Source organism: Porites lutea, chromosome 9, assembly GCF_958299795.1.
Source record: "Porites lutea chromosome 9, jaPorLute2.1, whole genome shotgun sequence".
NCBI classification, from domain to species: Eukaryota; Metazoa; Cnidaria; class Anthozoa; order Scleractinia; family Poritidae; genus Porites; species Porites lutea.
In genome coordinates this window covers 12,841,062-12,855,158 of record NC_133209.1, presented here as the reverse complement: position 1 = coordinate 12,855,158, position 14,097 = coordinate 12,841,062, and the positions used below count along the sequence as shown (strand labels likewise).

The following is a 14,097-nucleotide window of genomic DNA, read 5'->3' as shown; positions in this document are numbered from 1 at the left end:
TATTTTCCGACTTCAAATGCCAGACGACTGAGACAGTTCGTCATATGATTACACCGGGAAAGAACAAATCTTGCATCTTGGACCCAATGCCTGCCTTCTTATTATCTGCATGTTTAGACTCACTCCTTCTTGCCATTACTAATACGGTCAACCTGTCCTTGCAGACTGGATATTTTGCTGACACCTGGAAAACCGCTGTGATATAAGACATGCAGCAGCCAGTTTACTATCTCTGTAATATCAGACATGTTAGGAAATACTTATCTAGAAGCATTACTGAGTCTCTAGTTCAAGCCTTTGTTACTAGTAGAGTAGACTACTGTAATAGCGGAGCTTTCGCGCGCGAAGCGCGCCAGCGAAGGACCATTGGTAAGAAAATAAAGTAATCTACCCATCCGAGAAAATTTGGTAGTCACGTGACCGTACACCGACCGCCCGCCCTCCCGCCCGAGAGACCGTCCGTCCGCACCACAGGCATACGAATGTAAAACAACTCAATCAATAGGTATGGTAACCCAAATGCAACTCGAGGTTAAATTGGCGGGAAATCGCATAGCCACCGGCGTCTTGTAAAGCAGAGACAACAAAAGAGTCAATGAAGACGAAAACGGAAAGCGGTAATTGTTTCTGCATCCGTGTTGTCTAACGTACTAAGCTTAGATAAATTGTCATGTCCACAAATTTGGAATATGGAGCAAGAGAAAGACAGAGAAAAAGAGAATGTGGGCGGCACGCCAGCCAAGCTCAACGAGAAAAAGGGCGACAGCGATTTAGTGCGAAAGATAAAAAACAAGCGAGACATTTTTTTGTTGGAAGAACAACATGAAAATTTTGTAGCGGCGGTGACAAAATGGGAAATGCTAGCGGCCACCAATGCAAGGTGAAAATGGGTGGCAGTGAAAAAAGGTGAACGGAAATACCTACGACCTTTCCTCCATAAAACTTGTAACTAAGAAGTTTCTGGAACTTTCACGTTGTAGTCGTGCAAAACAAACTCAAAGAAATGTACAAAAAAAGTTAGCCTCCCACGCGGGCGTTTTTAGGGGAGCTCGTTTTTCACCTAAAAACGCCTGCGTGGGAGGCTTAAAAAAATTGTGCTGCAAGTTGCTTTTGCTAATTAGATCTATTGTTGTTTTTCAACTTTTGCCAGCGTTGCATGCCTTAGCCGCTTAGCATTACACAATTTTATATTTTGTTTTAACAAACTGTAAATATTATCGAGAGCTTCGCTTTTAGCCCTGGCTAAATCTATATATCAGCCTATTGTGTGGTTTGCCAGAATATCAGCTAAGTTGCAGCGTGTTCTGAATGCTAGTGCTCGCTTAATTTATTGCGCCCCAAAGTCGAACCATATCACGCCTCTGCTTCGCGAGCTACTTTGGTTACCTGTTTGCTACCGTATTGAATACAAAATATTACTCCTTACTTTTAAAGTTTTGCACGATATGGCACCTGATTATTTGCGCCAGTTAATATCTGTCCTGCCTCCGTCTAAGTACGATTTAAGGCACAATCATGACTCTGGTATTTTATTAGCATCACCAAAAGACAGAACTAAGATCACCTTACGGGATAGGTCGTTTAGTTGTGTCGCCCCCCGACTTTGGAACCTTCTTCCATCTACGATGCGGTCTATTTCTAGTCTAAATACGTTTAGAAATAGACTTAAAACTTTCTTATTTAACTAATTTCTTATGTAAGGCGCAGTTAAATATTTTCATAGAAACTGCGCGGGACAAATTTCTATTTATAATAATAATAATAATAATAATAATAATTAGAAGAAAAGAGCCTTTACTTAAGGCACTTGTTACAAAACTACAAGAGGTCTTCTTCTATTACTACTGTGAAAAGTCTGTCTGCATGAGATATACAGTCACACAATTGTGACCCTCCACAGGAATTTGATGCTAAAGGTGAAAGCACGCGCACGACACGCTTGCACGACACGCTTAGCGTGCCGTAGATCACGGATATGCGCATATTAAATTGAAAAAACAAAGACGGACACACTTGCCTTTGTTTTGGCAAATTTAACCCGCTACACCTTTTGTTTTTTTGTAGCGTGCCACATGTCACGGTAAGTGTGCGAATTATAGCACGGTTAGCGTGCAATTAGGGTAAGACACGCTGAACACGCTTGATTACTAAAACCGCTAAGATGATAAAAACGGCTTGGGTTTTCAGCGGATTTAATCAGCATTGATAATTGGTCGAAGTGAATCAAATATACCAATTGAGACTGTTTTGGAATTCGATAGTAACCGTGGCCATTTGAAAATCACGACTTAATGGTGGTCTAGCCTGGGATGAACGCGAGATCAGTGTAAACCAATTCCTCCGGCTGTCGGCTGTTGACCGGAATCGCAAAGAGACCTGCTATCGCATGCGAGGGACTGAAGTTATGTCGCCTGAAAATTATAGTTATGCCACCGGAATATTTATTAGCAGTAATGCACAGAGAAATGAAGTTGAATAAATTAGTTTAATATATTTCTTTAAGCCATGCTGAGACGAACGAAGGTAATTAAATCGGAGAAACAAAAACTGCCTACAATTTTTTATAGGTTGAGGAAGGCTAAACATTTCTAGATGACCGTTCCATGCATGTACAATTTTCGAAGGTTATCTAATAAATTCCTTACGATTTTCTGAAGTTTAATTTTTTCCATTTCATTCCCCAGTTACGCTATTTTTCGTAGAGAATTAAGGAATCCTAAAATTTTCGGAACCGAAAATATGATAAAATTCTCACTTTCCTAAAACTTTCAATTGGAAGCTAAATTTTTCGGGAAAATAATGCTGAAGCCCTTGTAATTTCGAAGCGCTATCAATCATAATTTATGTGAAGATATCTCGTTACGCTATGCTAAGACGAATCAAGCGCTGTAAACGTCTACTATATCTCGTTCTTCACAGGACGAAAAAAACAAGAATCTGTAAACTAAAAACACTGTAGAATGAGGGAGGATTGCGGGCGACTTTTCTTTGAATTTTGGGCGACAAAACTCATATTGTCAGGTTTTGGACGTCATAACTTCAAACGACATCACTTTCGAGTAGCTTGACCGTCACCCCTTTAGATCGAGCTCGATGAATTAATTCAATGACCGAACTTTATGGAACAAATGATTGCCTTTAAGAATTTCACGCGGTCTGCTTTTAATTTAGTTCTTTTTCTCTTTTCTCAGTGTGTGACTGACAGAGATTTAATTCTCGGATCGAGCTTTAGTACTCTAAACACGCTGTATTATCGCGGCAAAAACAAAGAATCAAACGAAAAAGCACCATACAATTTCGGAATTCTGTTAAAAAATACATTTTTTACTTACTATTCAAAAAGCGTTGAAACAGTCATTAATTAACTGATGTTTCGCTTTTTGTGTTATTGTCGGCCGGATCAATTAAGCAACGTTGGAAACGTTTTGGAATTTTGGTACATCTAGAAAAGCAGGCTGGTTTTCAGTTGATCACTACGATCCTTGAAATCGCTAAAAAATAAATACAATTTAGTGATCCTGGCACTTGATGATTTCTATTATATTTGATCGCGAGTGCTGCGATCGGCAAGAAAGTGTCTTAAGTTCGAAAGATCACTGTTTCTGAGAAAATTGCAAATGTGTTTTAAATTAAGGAAAGTTAAGATAACCTTTGCACAGCTTCGTCAGTAAAAATTTCTGGAAAGAACTTTGATTTTGCAATGCTAATATAGTTCTACCCATAAATCCAGTAGGTCACACCGTTCACTGTTTATACTTTTCAAGCGACAACGTTTTTTCAATCAGATACTATCGCTGCGATCGCTGAGGTATAACTTTTTCTTTCTCGATAGTTACCAAAAAGGGTGCCGTTCATATAATCATTTACGGTTCCTTTTTGTAGAGGAAATTTATTTAGCTTATAGATAACACGCCTTGCGTGCTTTTGCGCACACTGAAAGCGTGTTGTGCTTTTTCGCACGGAGCTTTTGTTTGAAAACTTTAACACGCTCTTTTGTTCGACTTGCTCACGCTTAATTGTCTCAAGCGTGTCCTCTGAAACAAAAGAAATTGCTAATGAGGCAAGATTGCAAGCGTGCTAAAGCGTGTTACAATAAATTCTTTTGTTTTAAAGTGAAAGCGTGTCGTGCGCGTGCTTTCACCTTTAGCATTAAAATCCTGTGGAGGGTCACAATTTATGAAAGTGTAGGACTTTGCACCTTTGGTGGCTCGTACGTTAGGGAATTCGAGTTATCGCACAGTAATCCAGTAAGCAGAATTATAAAAATAAATCATGCACACAATTTACACGTGAAGATGTTAGACTTTGTTCCTTTTACAATTCGTACGTTATGGTTAAAGAGCGCAAATTGTTTACTAGAAAATTTGCTCAAGCGATTTTAACTCAGGTCTGTTGAACTTAATAAGCCAGAGAATAAAGCTTGTTTGCTGGATTAAATTAGTCGGTACAGCTTTAAAAAAAAGGCTGCCTTTCAAACTTCTAAAACCACAATTTATAGGCGGCATACTCCCGAATTAAAGTCCATATCTTAAATTCAATTATTGTTGCATTGGAAGAACTTTGAAAAAATATATGATCTTTTATACTCCACCTTGAAGCAGGTGAAACAGAACTCATAAATTATGAAATACGTGCGTTGTACCCTTCGCGATAGCCGAATTAGGTCGGAAATGTCTTGAAACAGCACCTACGCTAAATATGAACCCTTGAACAGCCTGCATCACTGTACTCAGCATTTGTATCATGAAGAAATCTTAATGATATGCTTCTTAACACCTTTAGCCGTAATAAAAGACAAAAAAATTGTGAAGAATCAAGATGGCGGTCTCAGAGTGCCCTTGTTTGACCTTAAGCAATGTCATATTCCAACCTTATTGGCCCCTCCAACAGACACCCGAACACACACAGCCACAAAGATACAAAGAAGAAAACAAGAATCATTACAAGTTCGAAAATTTGTTAGCTCGACAAAAGCTTGTTATAAATCACACAAAAATCGATCACTGATGCTTCCAATAAACGACTGAAACTACTGACAAAACTACAAAGCGGCTCTTAATGAAAACCTGTCGACTTTTCGTATTGATTCATTATTTGTAGTTCAATTTAAGAAGTCGTAGTTTCGAAGACAAGGGTTATTTTGCTGTTTACAATAAAGATTGTCGAGATTTTGAACTCAAAGCATGCGATCCGCTTAATATCAAAACGACAGTCGCACAAAGTTTTCTCATAATTATTCATAATTGTGCGAATGTTTGGACAATTCGCCATTTGCACAGCTCCCATAATATTTTTTTTTGTCCTCCAAAATTTTGCATAACCTTTCTTTTGTACAGTGGTCCAAAGAGAAATAAAAGACAATGTGTATGCAAACTTTTTTTTGGGGGGGGGGGGGGGGGGGGCAAAAAAGGTGTACTGTGGGAGATGTGAAAATGGCCAATGAACCAATCACAATCCCTTCCCGGTTTTTAAGTAATGACGTCACTTGACGGCATTAACGGCTCGTCGATTCAGACGTCCCTGAGAGGAATACGTGACTCGAAGGGACGTCTGAAATTCAGGCTAGACTACATACACCGGCGCACGTTGACACGAAAGGGACATCGCGGAGAAAGAAAGGAAACTTCACATAGAAATCGCAAGACAAGCTCTTAAGAGAAACCTTCTGACAGCTCCAAAGAGAAAAATCCTGATTAAAAGTGCCAAAGGTACTTTGGACATTTTCAGGCTTGTTAAAGTTCAAAACCAGGAAAATTATTTGAAGTTGCTGAAGAAGAAGAATCTTGGATGTTATGGAAATTACGAATGTTGGTGAAGTTTAAGTAACCATACAAAGTCACCATGGATTGCAACCGTTCTTGTGCACAAGACCCCATTTAACTTCAAACTTGATAGTGGTGCAGATGCAACTGTAGGTCACTGTAGTCCCATACTATACCTTCCTTGATCTTCAGATGTAGCCTGGAGCCAAAGACTACTGATAAAGTGCTTCGGGGTCCTTGCAATAACAGGATGAACTGCAAGGGAGAATTCTCGGTTACTGTCACTTACAATCTAAATTCGATAAAGGAAACTGTATGTGTCGTAGAAATGTAGCCATACATAACGATTTTTTGAACTGACGACTGATGATTACAAAGCAAAAGTGATGCGTGGCTATCCGCAGCTGTTCGACGGACTGGGAACGGTGGAAGAAGAGTATACTATGAAACTAAACGATGATGCATAACCATTTTGCACTGACGGTGCCAAGAAAGGTCCCTATCCCACAGTATGACGAAACCAAGTATTCAATAGCAAGAATGTTAAAATGCGGAGTGATATCGCCAGAGGACCCCTAAACCGATTGGTGCGTTCCTATGGAAGTAACCCCTACGCCATATCAGGTTAAGTCAGAGTATGTTGGGACTAAAGTAAGCTCACTTAGTAGTGTGTTTGGCGCGCGAATCGATCACCGCCTTTCATCTGTGGACCTCACGTTGGGAAATTTAAAACTAGCAAATGCAACTGAAGTACTTCACAAAGCTTGATGCAAGTTCCGGATTATCATGACGGATATAAAACTGTCTGAAAGCTCAAGACCACATACAACCTAATAAATAACACTTTGGGGTCGCTACTGTTTAACATGCTGCCTTATGGAAGTATGTTTGCAACAAATAAAAAAAAAGGTACTGACAAAACGCAAAGATGTAACAAATCAAGTTTCCGTAAAATACTCTGAAGGAAACTCCGTCTTCGGGGAAGTCTGTAATCAGTAGTTATTCATTTTGTTGGGTGGGAGGGGGAAGTGGCGGTGGGTTTTGGTTGTGGACGCTTATTGAGTTAGAGTGGAAGGGGGAGGGGCTAGGCGCTTATTAATTTTTTCTGCCTTTTGGATGGGCGCTTATTCGAGGAGGGCGCTTATTCGAATAAATACGGTAATTTGTCCGTGCATGTGGTAAAGGGATGCAGAGTTTATTCTCAGAGTCTCTAAGGTTATATGCCGTTTCTCGTATTGCAAACCTAGAACATGAATATTCTGGAGCCAACCCGTGTAAAGACTTAGAAACCATCGTGGCTTTTTTAATTTCATGCTGGCGCGCTAGATTTTTCCATCCCAGGGGTTCAAACAGGTAACCAGCGTCTTCATCGTAGCCTAAAAATGTCAAAACACGGGCTGCTCTATTTTGTAGTTTTTGAAGTTTGTTCCTAAAGGTTATCCCACAGTTTCCCCAAACAGTTTTGCAATAACTGAAGTGAGGGTGAATAATAACTTGGTAAATTAGTTGTATGGTTGCTTGGGAGACAAGATGCCTTACTCGCGTTATGGCTCCGATGCCCAATCGAGATTATCATCGATGGTCACTCCAAGAGATTTTAGCAGATTTAACTGGCAATTTGTCTACAGGTATTATAAGTCTGTCAAAACATGGGTCATACCATGCAAGATCTCTGTCACGAAGATAAGGCTTTGTTGCCGGTTATTTTTGTGGTTACATATTACTGATAAGTCGTATGAGACGGGGCGTGCACGTCTCTGGCTATTCCTCTGAACATATGTGACAGTATGTGCCTTGGAGGCTAGAGCATCCTTGGAGGACAATAGACCTATTCGTCTAACTCAATGTTGTACCCAATTCAAACCCTTTGGGAATAAAACTTTTTGTTTCAGGAATTTCCATATCAGTTCGATGTGAATGCCACATTATAATGCAAATACAATACGCAAAGAATCTTAACAAAGGGAGATTTGAATTGGGTACAAAATAAAGTTAGCCGATTAGGTCTATTATTGGTTACTCACTGTAGTATTGGGTTTCCTGTTTTAAGACAGTGGTTCATCCCCAGTTCCCCGTCTAGCCATGTTTCTTTTTGTTACGCCTTTTATTAATTGTAATTTTTCCAGAAATCCCTCAAATGTTATATCTTCAACATATTTCATCTTATCAAGAGAGGTTTTTTAAATTAATCAAAGTTTTTTTTGTTTCATCAAGTCCATCTTCCTCAAATTGGCTTTCATTTAGAGGTTCAATTCGCTCCACATAAGATGATCCGATCTCCGAAATCCTAGGCTTTGGAATCCCGAACTCAGGTTAAGAAATCCAGCATCCTACCAATGATAGAAATCCGAAATCTCTGTCTGTGTTTCTGTAGATTGAATTCAAGTTCATTCATTTCATCTAAATAATCATTTTTGCATTTATATAGGTATCTAGAAAACTGTAAAACTGGGTCATTACTAGCCTGAGAATAGGCCACTTGCACTAAGATGTCACGTGACCAATGCTTCCTTTAAACAATGAGTTGGACTCTGGCTGATGCCAAAAATTGACAGCACACATAAAAATTATCTTATACCCAAAATTTGAGAGGAAACGCATTTAAGGGAGATATTTTGTGGCACTTTGATTTTTCAACAAAATAGTATGATTTGTATTGGCCGCCATGTTGGAGGGCATACTCTGGCCCTCCAACATGGCGGCCAAAACTACTTTTTGCTTATATCTTGTTAAAAGTTTGATAGTTACGCTCAGATGTGCTGTAGACTTTAACACATCATCTTTTCAACATTTTCCTTGAAGTTTAAGTGCAAAATTTGTGTTCAGAAAGAGGTAATTTATACAGTTTAAAAATCTCATTTTGGTCACGTGACCCGCTACGAACTTACTCATTCTAAGAAAATGGTGCGGGTTTGAAAAACCAAATCACAATTATTTTGTTTAAGATATGACCCACTAATCGTTTTTCGAAGGCAAAATCATATAACTTTCATTTTCATGAAAACGATGTCACCTGACCTCGTAGTGCAAATGGCCTATTAGAAAAGAGCCGACATTTGGCGACGCTACCACTGGTTTCCCTGCCACATGAAGTCTGAGAAACGAGCGCAGACATTCCATACTGATCACGCGGCACGACCAATCAGAAGCACTACTCAGATATGGGTAGTGTCGTGTAATCAGTATGGAATTTCTGCGCTCACAGGAGGCAGCGTCGCCGTGTGGTTGGAGCGCTGGACTTGCAATTTGGAGGCCCCAAGTTCAAGTCCCGCTCTGATCGTTAGCTGGATTAGTTCGCGGTAGTCCTGTGTTCAAATCCTGGGCGATGCTTGTAAATTGCCAGCTGGTTTGCCCCTGGCCAGTTGGGATTTTGGTTCAATTTGAATTATTTGTTTCAGGCATTTGCTCGGCCCCACTAGCATTAGTGCTATAAATACTACCGAGGGTAAATAACGGACTTATTTATTTATTTGTGTTTCTCAGACGTCATTCGCCAAATGGCAGCTGTTTTCTCAGGCTAGGTCATTACTAGCTTTCTCATACTATTCGCAACAGTCACTTTCACGCTCGCTGAATAAGACTCGGAATGGGACCACGTCGGGAAGTTGAACGTTAAATACGTCCCAAAAAACCCAGACACTTGCCAAACTTAAAACCGGGTCCCAGCACTCAAAGAAGAGAAAACCCTCATAAACTCAGAGTATAGTATAACAACTAGACTTCTGATCCTTGCTGACAGCTGGGCAAGGAGGTCATTCAAGGAATACCAAAAGGACGTGGTAAAACATGAATACCCTGCTAGCTCTTGAGCGGTAACAACAAAATTCACAGGGAATAAAAGGTCCAAGGTAAAACGGAAAACCTGAGGCACAGCGCGAGAAAAAAACACCCAAGGGATAGTAGCGTCCGACTAGGCCATTAGACACCCTTTCAGGCTACCAGGGAAACGGGGGAAGAAAAACACATGAAATGACGGCAGAAAAGGCGAGGAACGTATTGCACACATAAACTCAGAGTTTAGAAAAACAATTAGGAAAGTAAGCGGGCAAATACACGGAGACAAGGGTGTAAACCCGCAAAACTGGAGGCCGCGAGGCAAAACGCGCGCAACAAATTATAGAAAAATGCGACCGTAAACATAATCGAGCAAATCTATAGGGGCCGGGGAAATAACAGCTCTGTAAACAGTGTAAAGTGAAACACGCCGATCAGATTTACTGTTTAAAGCGCAACAAAAGTGATCAACCAACTATATGGGAATCGAAAGAACAACAAGTTAGTGCGGGAAAGAATGCAGATCACAAAACTAAAACTGAATATAATACAAAGCAAAAAATTAGGCGTGCAAAAATTGAGGACCCAGGGGAACTGCACTGTACAAACCAGAGTTCGTGACGTAAATCACGAAAAACACAAACCATAACAGAAAAATACAAAGCAGTAAGCGTGCAAACTTGAGGTGAGCCGAGGGGAAAAGCACTGCAAAAACCTGATGAATGTCTTGGTAGTTCCAGGTTGGTGCCGCCATCCATTCACTGCATGCACGCATAAGGAATTCACATTAAAGGTGGAAAAAACTGGTAAAAAGAAAGCCACATATCAATAAACCTGACATGCAAAATTTTGCAAAAGGCCCACGTGAAGCATTGAATGGATGATGGGGCCTGGAACTGCCAAGACGTGACAACTTTCGGTTTTTCCGATAATGTGCGTACTAATAGGGCCATTTATACGAGGAAAAATAAGACGCGTCTTAAATAAGACGCGAACTTTTCGTATAAACGGCACATTTCGTCTAAAATAAGACGCGGCTTAGCTAAGACGCGTCTTATTAGATAAGACATGCTCGTATAAATGGTACAGTTTGCGTCTTATTTAAGACGCGCCTTATTTTTCCTCGTATAAATGGCCCTAATATGTTCCCGCATAAGACACTTATTTTGTTTCTGCTTACTTGATTTTTTTCATTTTCCTTGGAAATTATTTAAAAAGGTCATTCATACTTCGATTGATATGTCACCAATTTATTGGAAAGAAAAACTAATATTTGAGATACAGGGAGTTGCAAGGATGATATAAAGCAGATCGATCATCTCCCACAATCTTTCCTTTAAAAAAATAATTTGTTCTTCATTTCCATTAATTTTTTGAGTGGGCCAGTAGGAGGTCAATAGCGGTCAGGTGATCGGGGGCAGGAGCCTCATAAACACCGGTTTGGTGCAGTGCTATTCCCTCCGCTCCCGGAAAGTTGTTGTGCTTTAGTCAGTAACTTTGTTTGCCTGTTTTGCCTCACACCACGGGCTTTGTGCAGTGATATTCCCTCGGCTCCTGTAAGTTTGTTGCACACTTGTGTTTTGCTTTATTAAAATGTTTTGAGTGCTTTGCCTTACAAACAATGATTTATCTCACCGCATAAATTCCTTTTTGTTTTTATTTTGTTTTTCTTTTTACATTTTTCATCCAAGCGTACAAAACATTTCATAAAGTTTCGACACATATGTTACTCGTTTATTGGAAAAGAAAAACAAAATTTGTGATTAACCAGTATCCACATGCAAATTCTCCATACTGATCCCCGTATATTTGCTTGAAGGATTAGTTGAGGGAATTTGATTAAAGATTAAAGCATTTCATACTTGGTGATTATTTTATTAATTCTCCTAACCTTTATCTCTATGGTGTATGGAAAATGGGGGGACTTAAAGGGACTTAAAGGGTTAAAGGAGTTGAAGTGGCAGATCAACCATCTCACGCCTGATGCAATCTTGTAAGCTTTAAGGTGAACCATTCTTTGTTAGTTCAAATCATTAGCTAATTTCCTGTGATTTTCATACAGGAGTTCAGTAAGGGGGGTCAGTAGAGGGGGTCAATAGAGGGTCAGTGTTTCGTCGAGACCCCCTGTAAACTAGCCATATGAAAAGTGTGTATGGTAATTAAGCCGGTCAATTGTTATAGTTTGAGTGAAGCGATGCCTCCAGAATATATTCCTAAAGATTTTTCATAATGTATTTTATATTTGACTTTGATGGTGTTCATCAGCACTAGCTTCATTTAATAAGCTTTTACAAAGTTTATCAGCAAAATGTTGGACTTTAACATACCTAATGTCCAGGGTACTTTCAGATCAGAAACTCTAGGAATATCTATGTCCAGAGTCAGACTGAAAATGTTCTTATTATCTTTTTTACAGTACTCTCATAAAACATTTTTTCATCTGTGGGCATAGTTGAAATAGCTTTTGTTTTGTCTCTTGAGAAATATAACACTGGAAGACATGAAGTTCACTTAGTTTGCGACATTTTGAGACAAGATATATCAGGGCATTTTCCAGTTCCTTACTGCCCGTGGTACTTATCGACAGTTTTTCCAATGTTTGACTGTAGTTCTCAGCCGCAAAATAAATTTGAGCAACAACTCTTGACATCACCTCTAGCCTCAGGTTCTGCACTGGTATTTCTGGTTTCAGAATTGCGTCCACTTTAAACATTGGACAAGAGGTGTCGAAAGCTAGCGTGACACGAAGGCTTGGAATTTTCCGCCGAACGTTTTCCCATATTTCAGATGTTATGTCCTTTCCAAATTTTTCTTCTCGTCGGCAGTCAATAGAAAGGTGTTCAAGGTGAGCTCTGCCATCTTCAGTTAACGACATCATGATCTCCTCGTTCGCACTTGTGTGATGAAGAGCAAGATACCTCAACTTCCGGCACTTGTTAACGACATTTTCTATGCAACCGGAAGACACTTTGCAAACAAGCGCAGCGTTCTGAATATTCAGCGATTGTAAATCAGGACTGTTTTCTGCCAGAAGGTTAATTAAATCATCACTGTAGGCGACCGGTAGTTTACTTAGATCCACATATTTCAAAGGTAATTGAATTTCGCAATCGCTTTTGGGTTTGTCGAACAGATCTCGCAAACAGTCGACGAACTCATGACCAGCGTAGAACAAAGGGTTCTCTCCGAGAAACTTGATAGTAAACTTCTCGAGTCGTCGCACTTTCAAGGTGCTTAACTCACGAATAAGTGTGCATGCGCTTTCCCTGTTGATTTTATCCTCTTGATGGCAGTGAATTTCCACGTTTCTTAAGTGTCGTCCATGGTTCTCCAAGAATTTGCTGTATTTGAACTCCTTTGAATCAAAGAATTTGAATTGGAATGTCTGCCACAGTAGTGGGGAACTGAAACATATTTCACACCACTGTTTACAGGTTATAGAAGCCGTTAATCTCTCGGATAGACTAAGAAATGAATATATCCTCACCAAAATGTGCTCAGGTAGATTTTCCCAGTTGTTCCCGTCCATTGATGGTCTCCAAAACAACACACAGATTTTACAATCTTTTGTCCATCAAAGCTTCATACCCTCATTATTTATTCAAATTCTGTGACTTTGATCTGAATTTATAATGCACTATTACTATGACCTCATGGTTAGAGAATGTTATTACAATTTGGTTTATTTTTAGATTACCATCAATACCAGCTGCAAATGACAGAGTCTTCGAATCTTCAAGCCTGTTCTTAAGCTTGTAAACAGTTCTTTTGGCCGTCTACTGGATTAGCTTTACAGCTGCGTTAAAATAAACTTTTTTTTAATTTGTGCTTTCTAATATTATCCTGTCGTAAGTAGTTAGGGACTTGTCAGAAATTAGCGGGGGGGGGGGGGAGGGGGGGGAATTTTAAATTTAGGTTCGGAAAAGAGGTGGCCAATCCCTGGAAAGGGAGTGAAATTTGGTAACACTCCCCTTGAGCTTGGCCTAAAATATCATGACCCTTCTCAGGGTATAAATGATAAAATCTAGTTCTTGCAATACACTAGAGTGAGTCAGTATTATGAAAACTCTAAATATATTTCTAATCTGTTCTTTGTGATGCTGTATACACAAATTTTAGATGACAGCATTAAGAGTCCGACTCTGATTCTGACAGCTGATCACTCGACTCTCCTATTTCTCCAAATACAAAGTCTTCATCACTAGGCCAAGTGGGTAATGCCTCATCCCCTTCATCTTCTTCACATTCATCATGATCATCCACCTCTTCCACACTGAGGGAGCTTTGTTTGTTTGTTTGTGTGCTCTCGGCAAATGACCGTAAGTGATCCATAATAGCATTGACTTGCTGTGGCTTGTTTTTATCTTTCACTGCTAGCAATTCAAATTATGTTTATGGATGTATTTGTCCACAACGCATACATGCTGTCTTGCTAGTGTTCCACTATTGTTTTTCTTTTCCATTTTTCTCTTATCACTCATCATCTCTAAATGATTTAAATGTTCTAGGTATTTTTTCACAAGCGCTTTCTTCAACAATGCATCTTTTGCAAAGGTCTGAA

At 39.6% G+C, this 14,097-nt stretch overlaps 1 protein-coding gene across 1 annotated transcript; it reads right to left on the bottom strand.

The window, feature by feature from the left end:
- Positions 1 to 11,756: 11,756 nt before the first annotated feature.
- LOC140948426 (F-box/LRR-repeat protein 8-like) lies at positions 11,757 to 13,160 on the bottom strand. The gene has a single exon (XM_073397662.1). The coding sequence runs from the start codon at positions 13,063 to 13,065 to the stop codon at positions 11,947 to 11,949; it is 1,119 nt and encodes a 372-aa protein (XP_073253763.1). The 5' UTR covers positions 13,066 to 13,160; the 3' UTR covers positions 11,757 to 11,946.
- Positions 13,161 to 14,097: the final 937 nt, after the last annotated feature.

What these genes read in the sequence shown, in the direction of transcription:
- LOC140948426 (XM_073397662.1), bottom strand. Translation starts at nt 13,065, where the DNA reads ATGGACGGGAACAACTGGGAAAATCTACCTGAGCACATTTTGGTGAGG.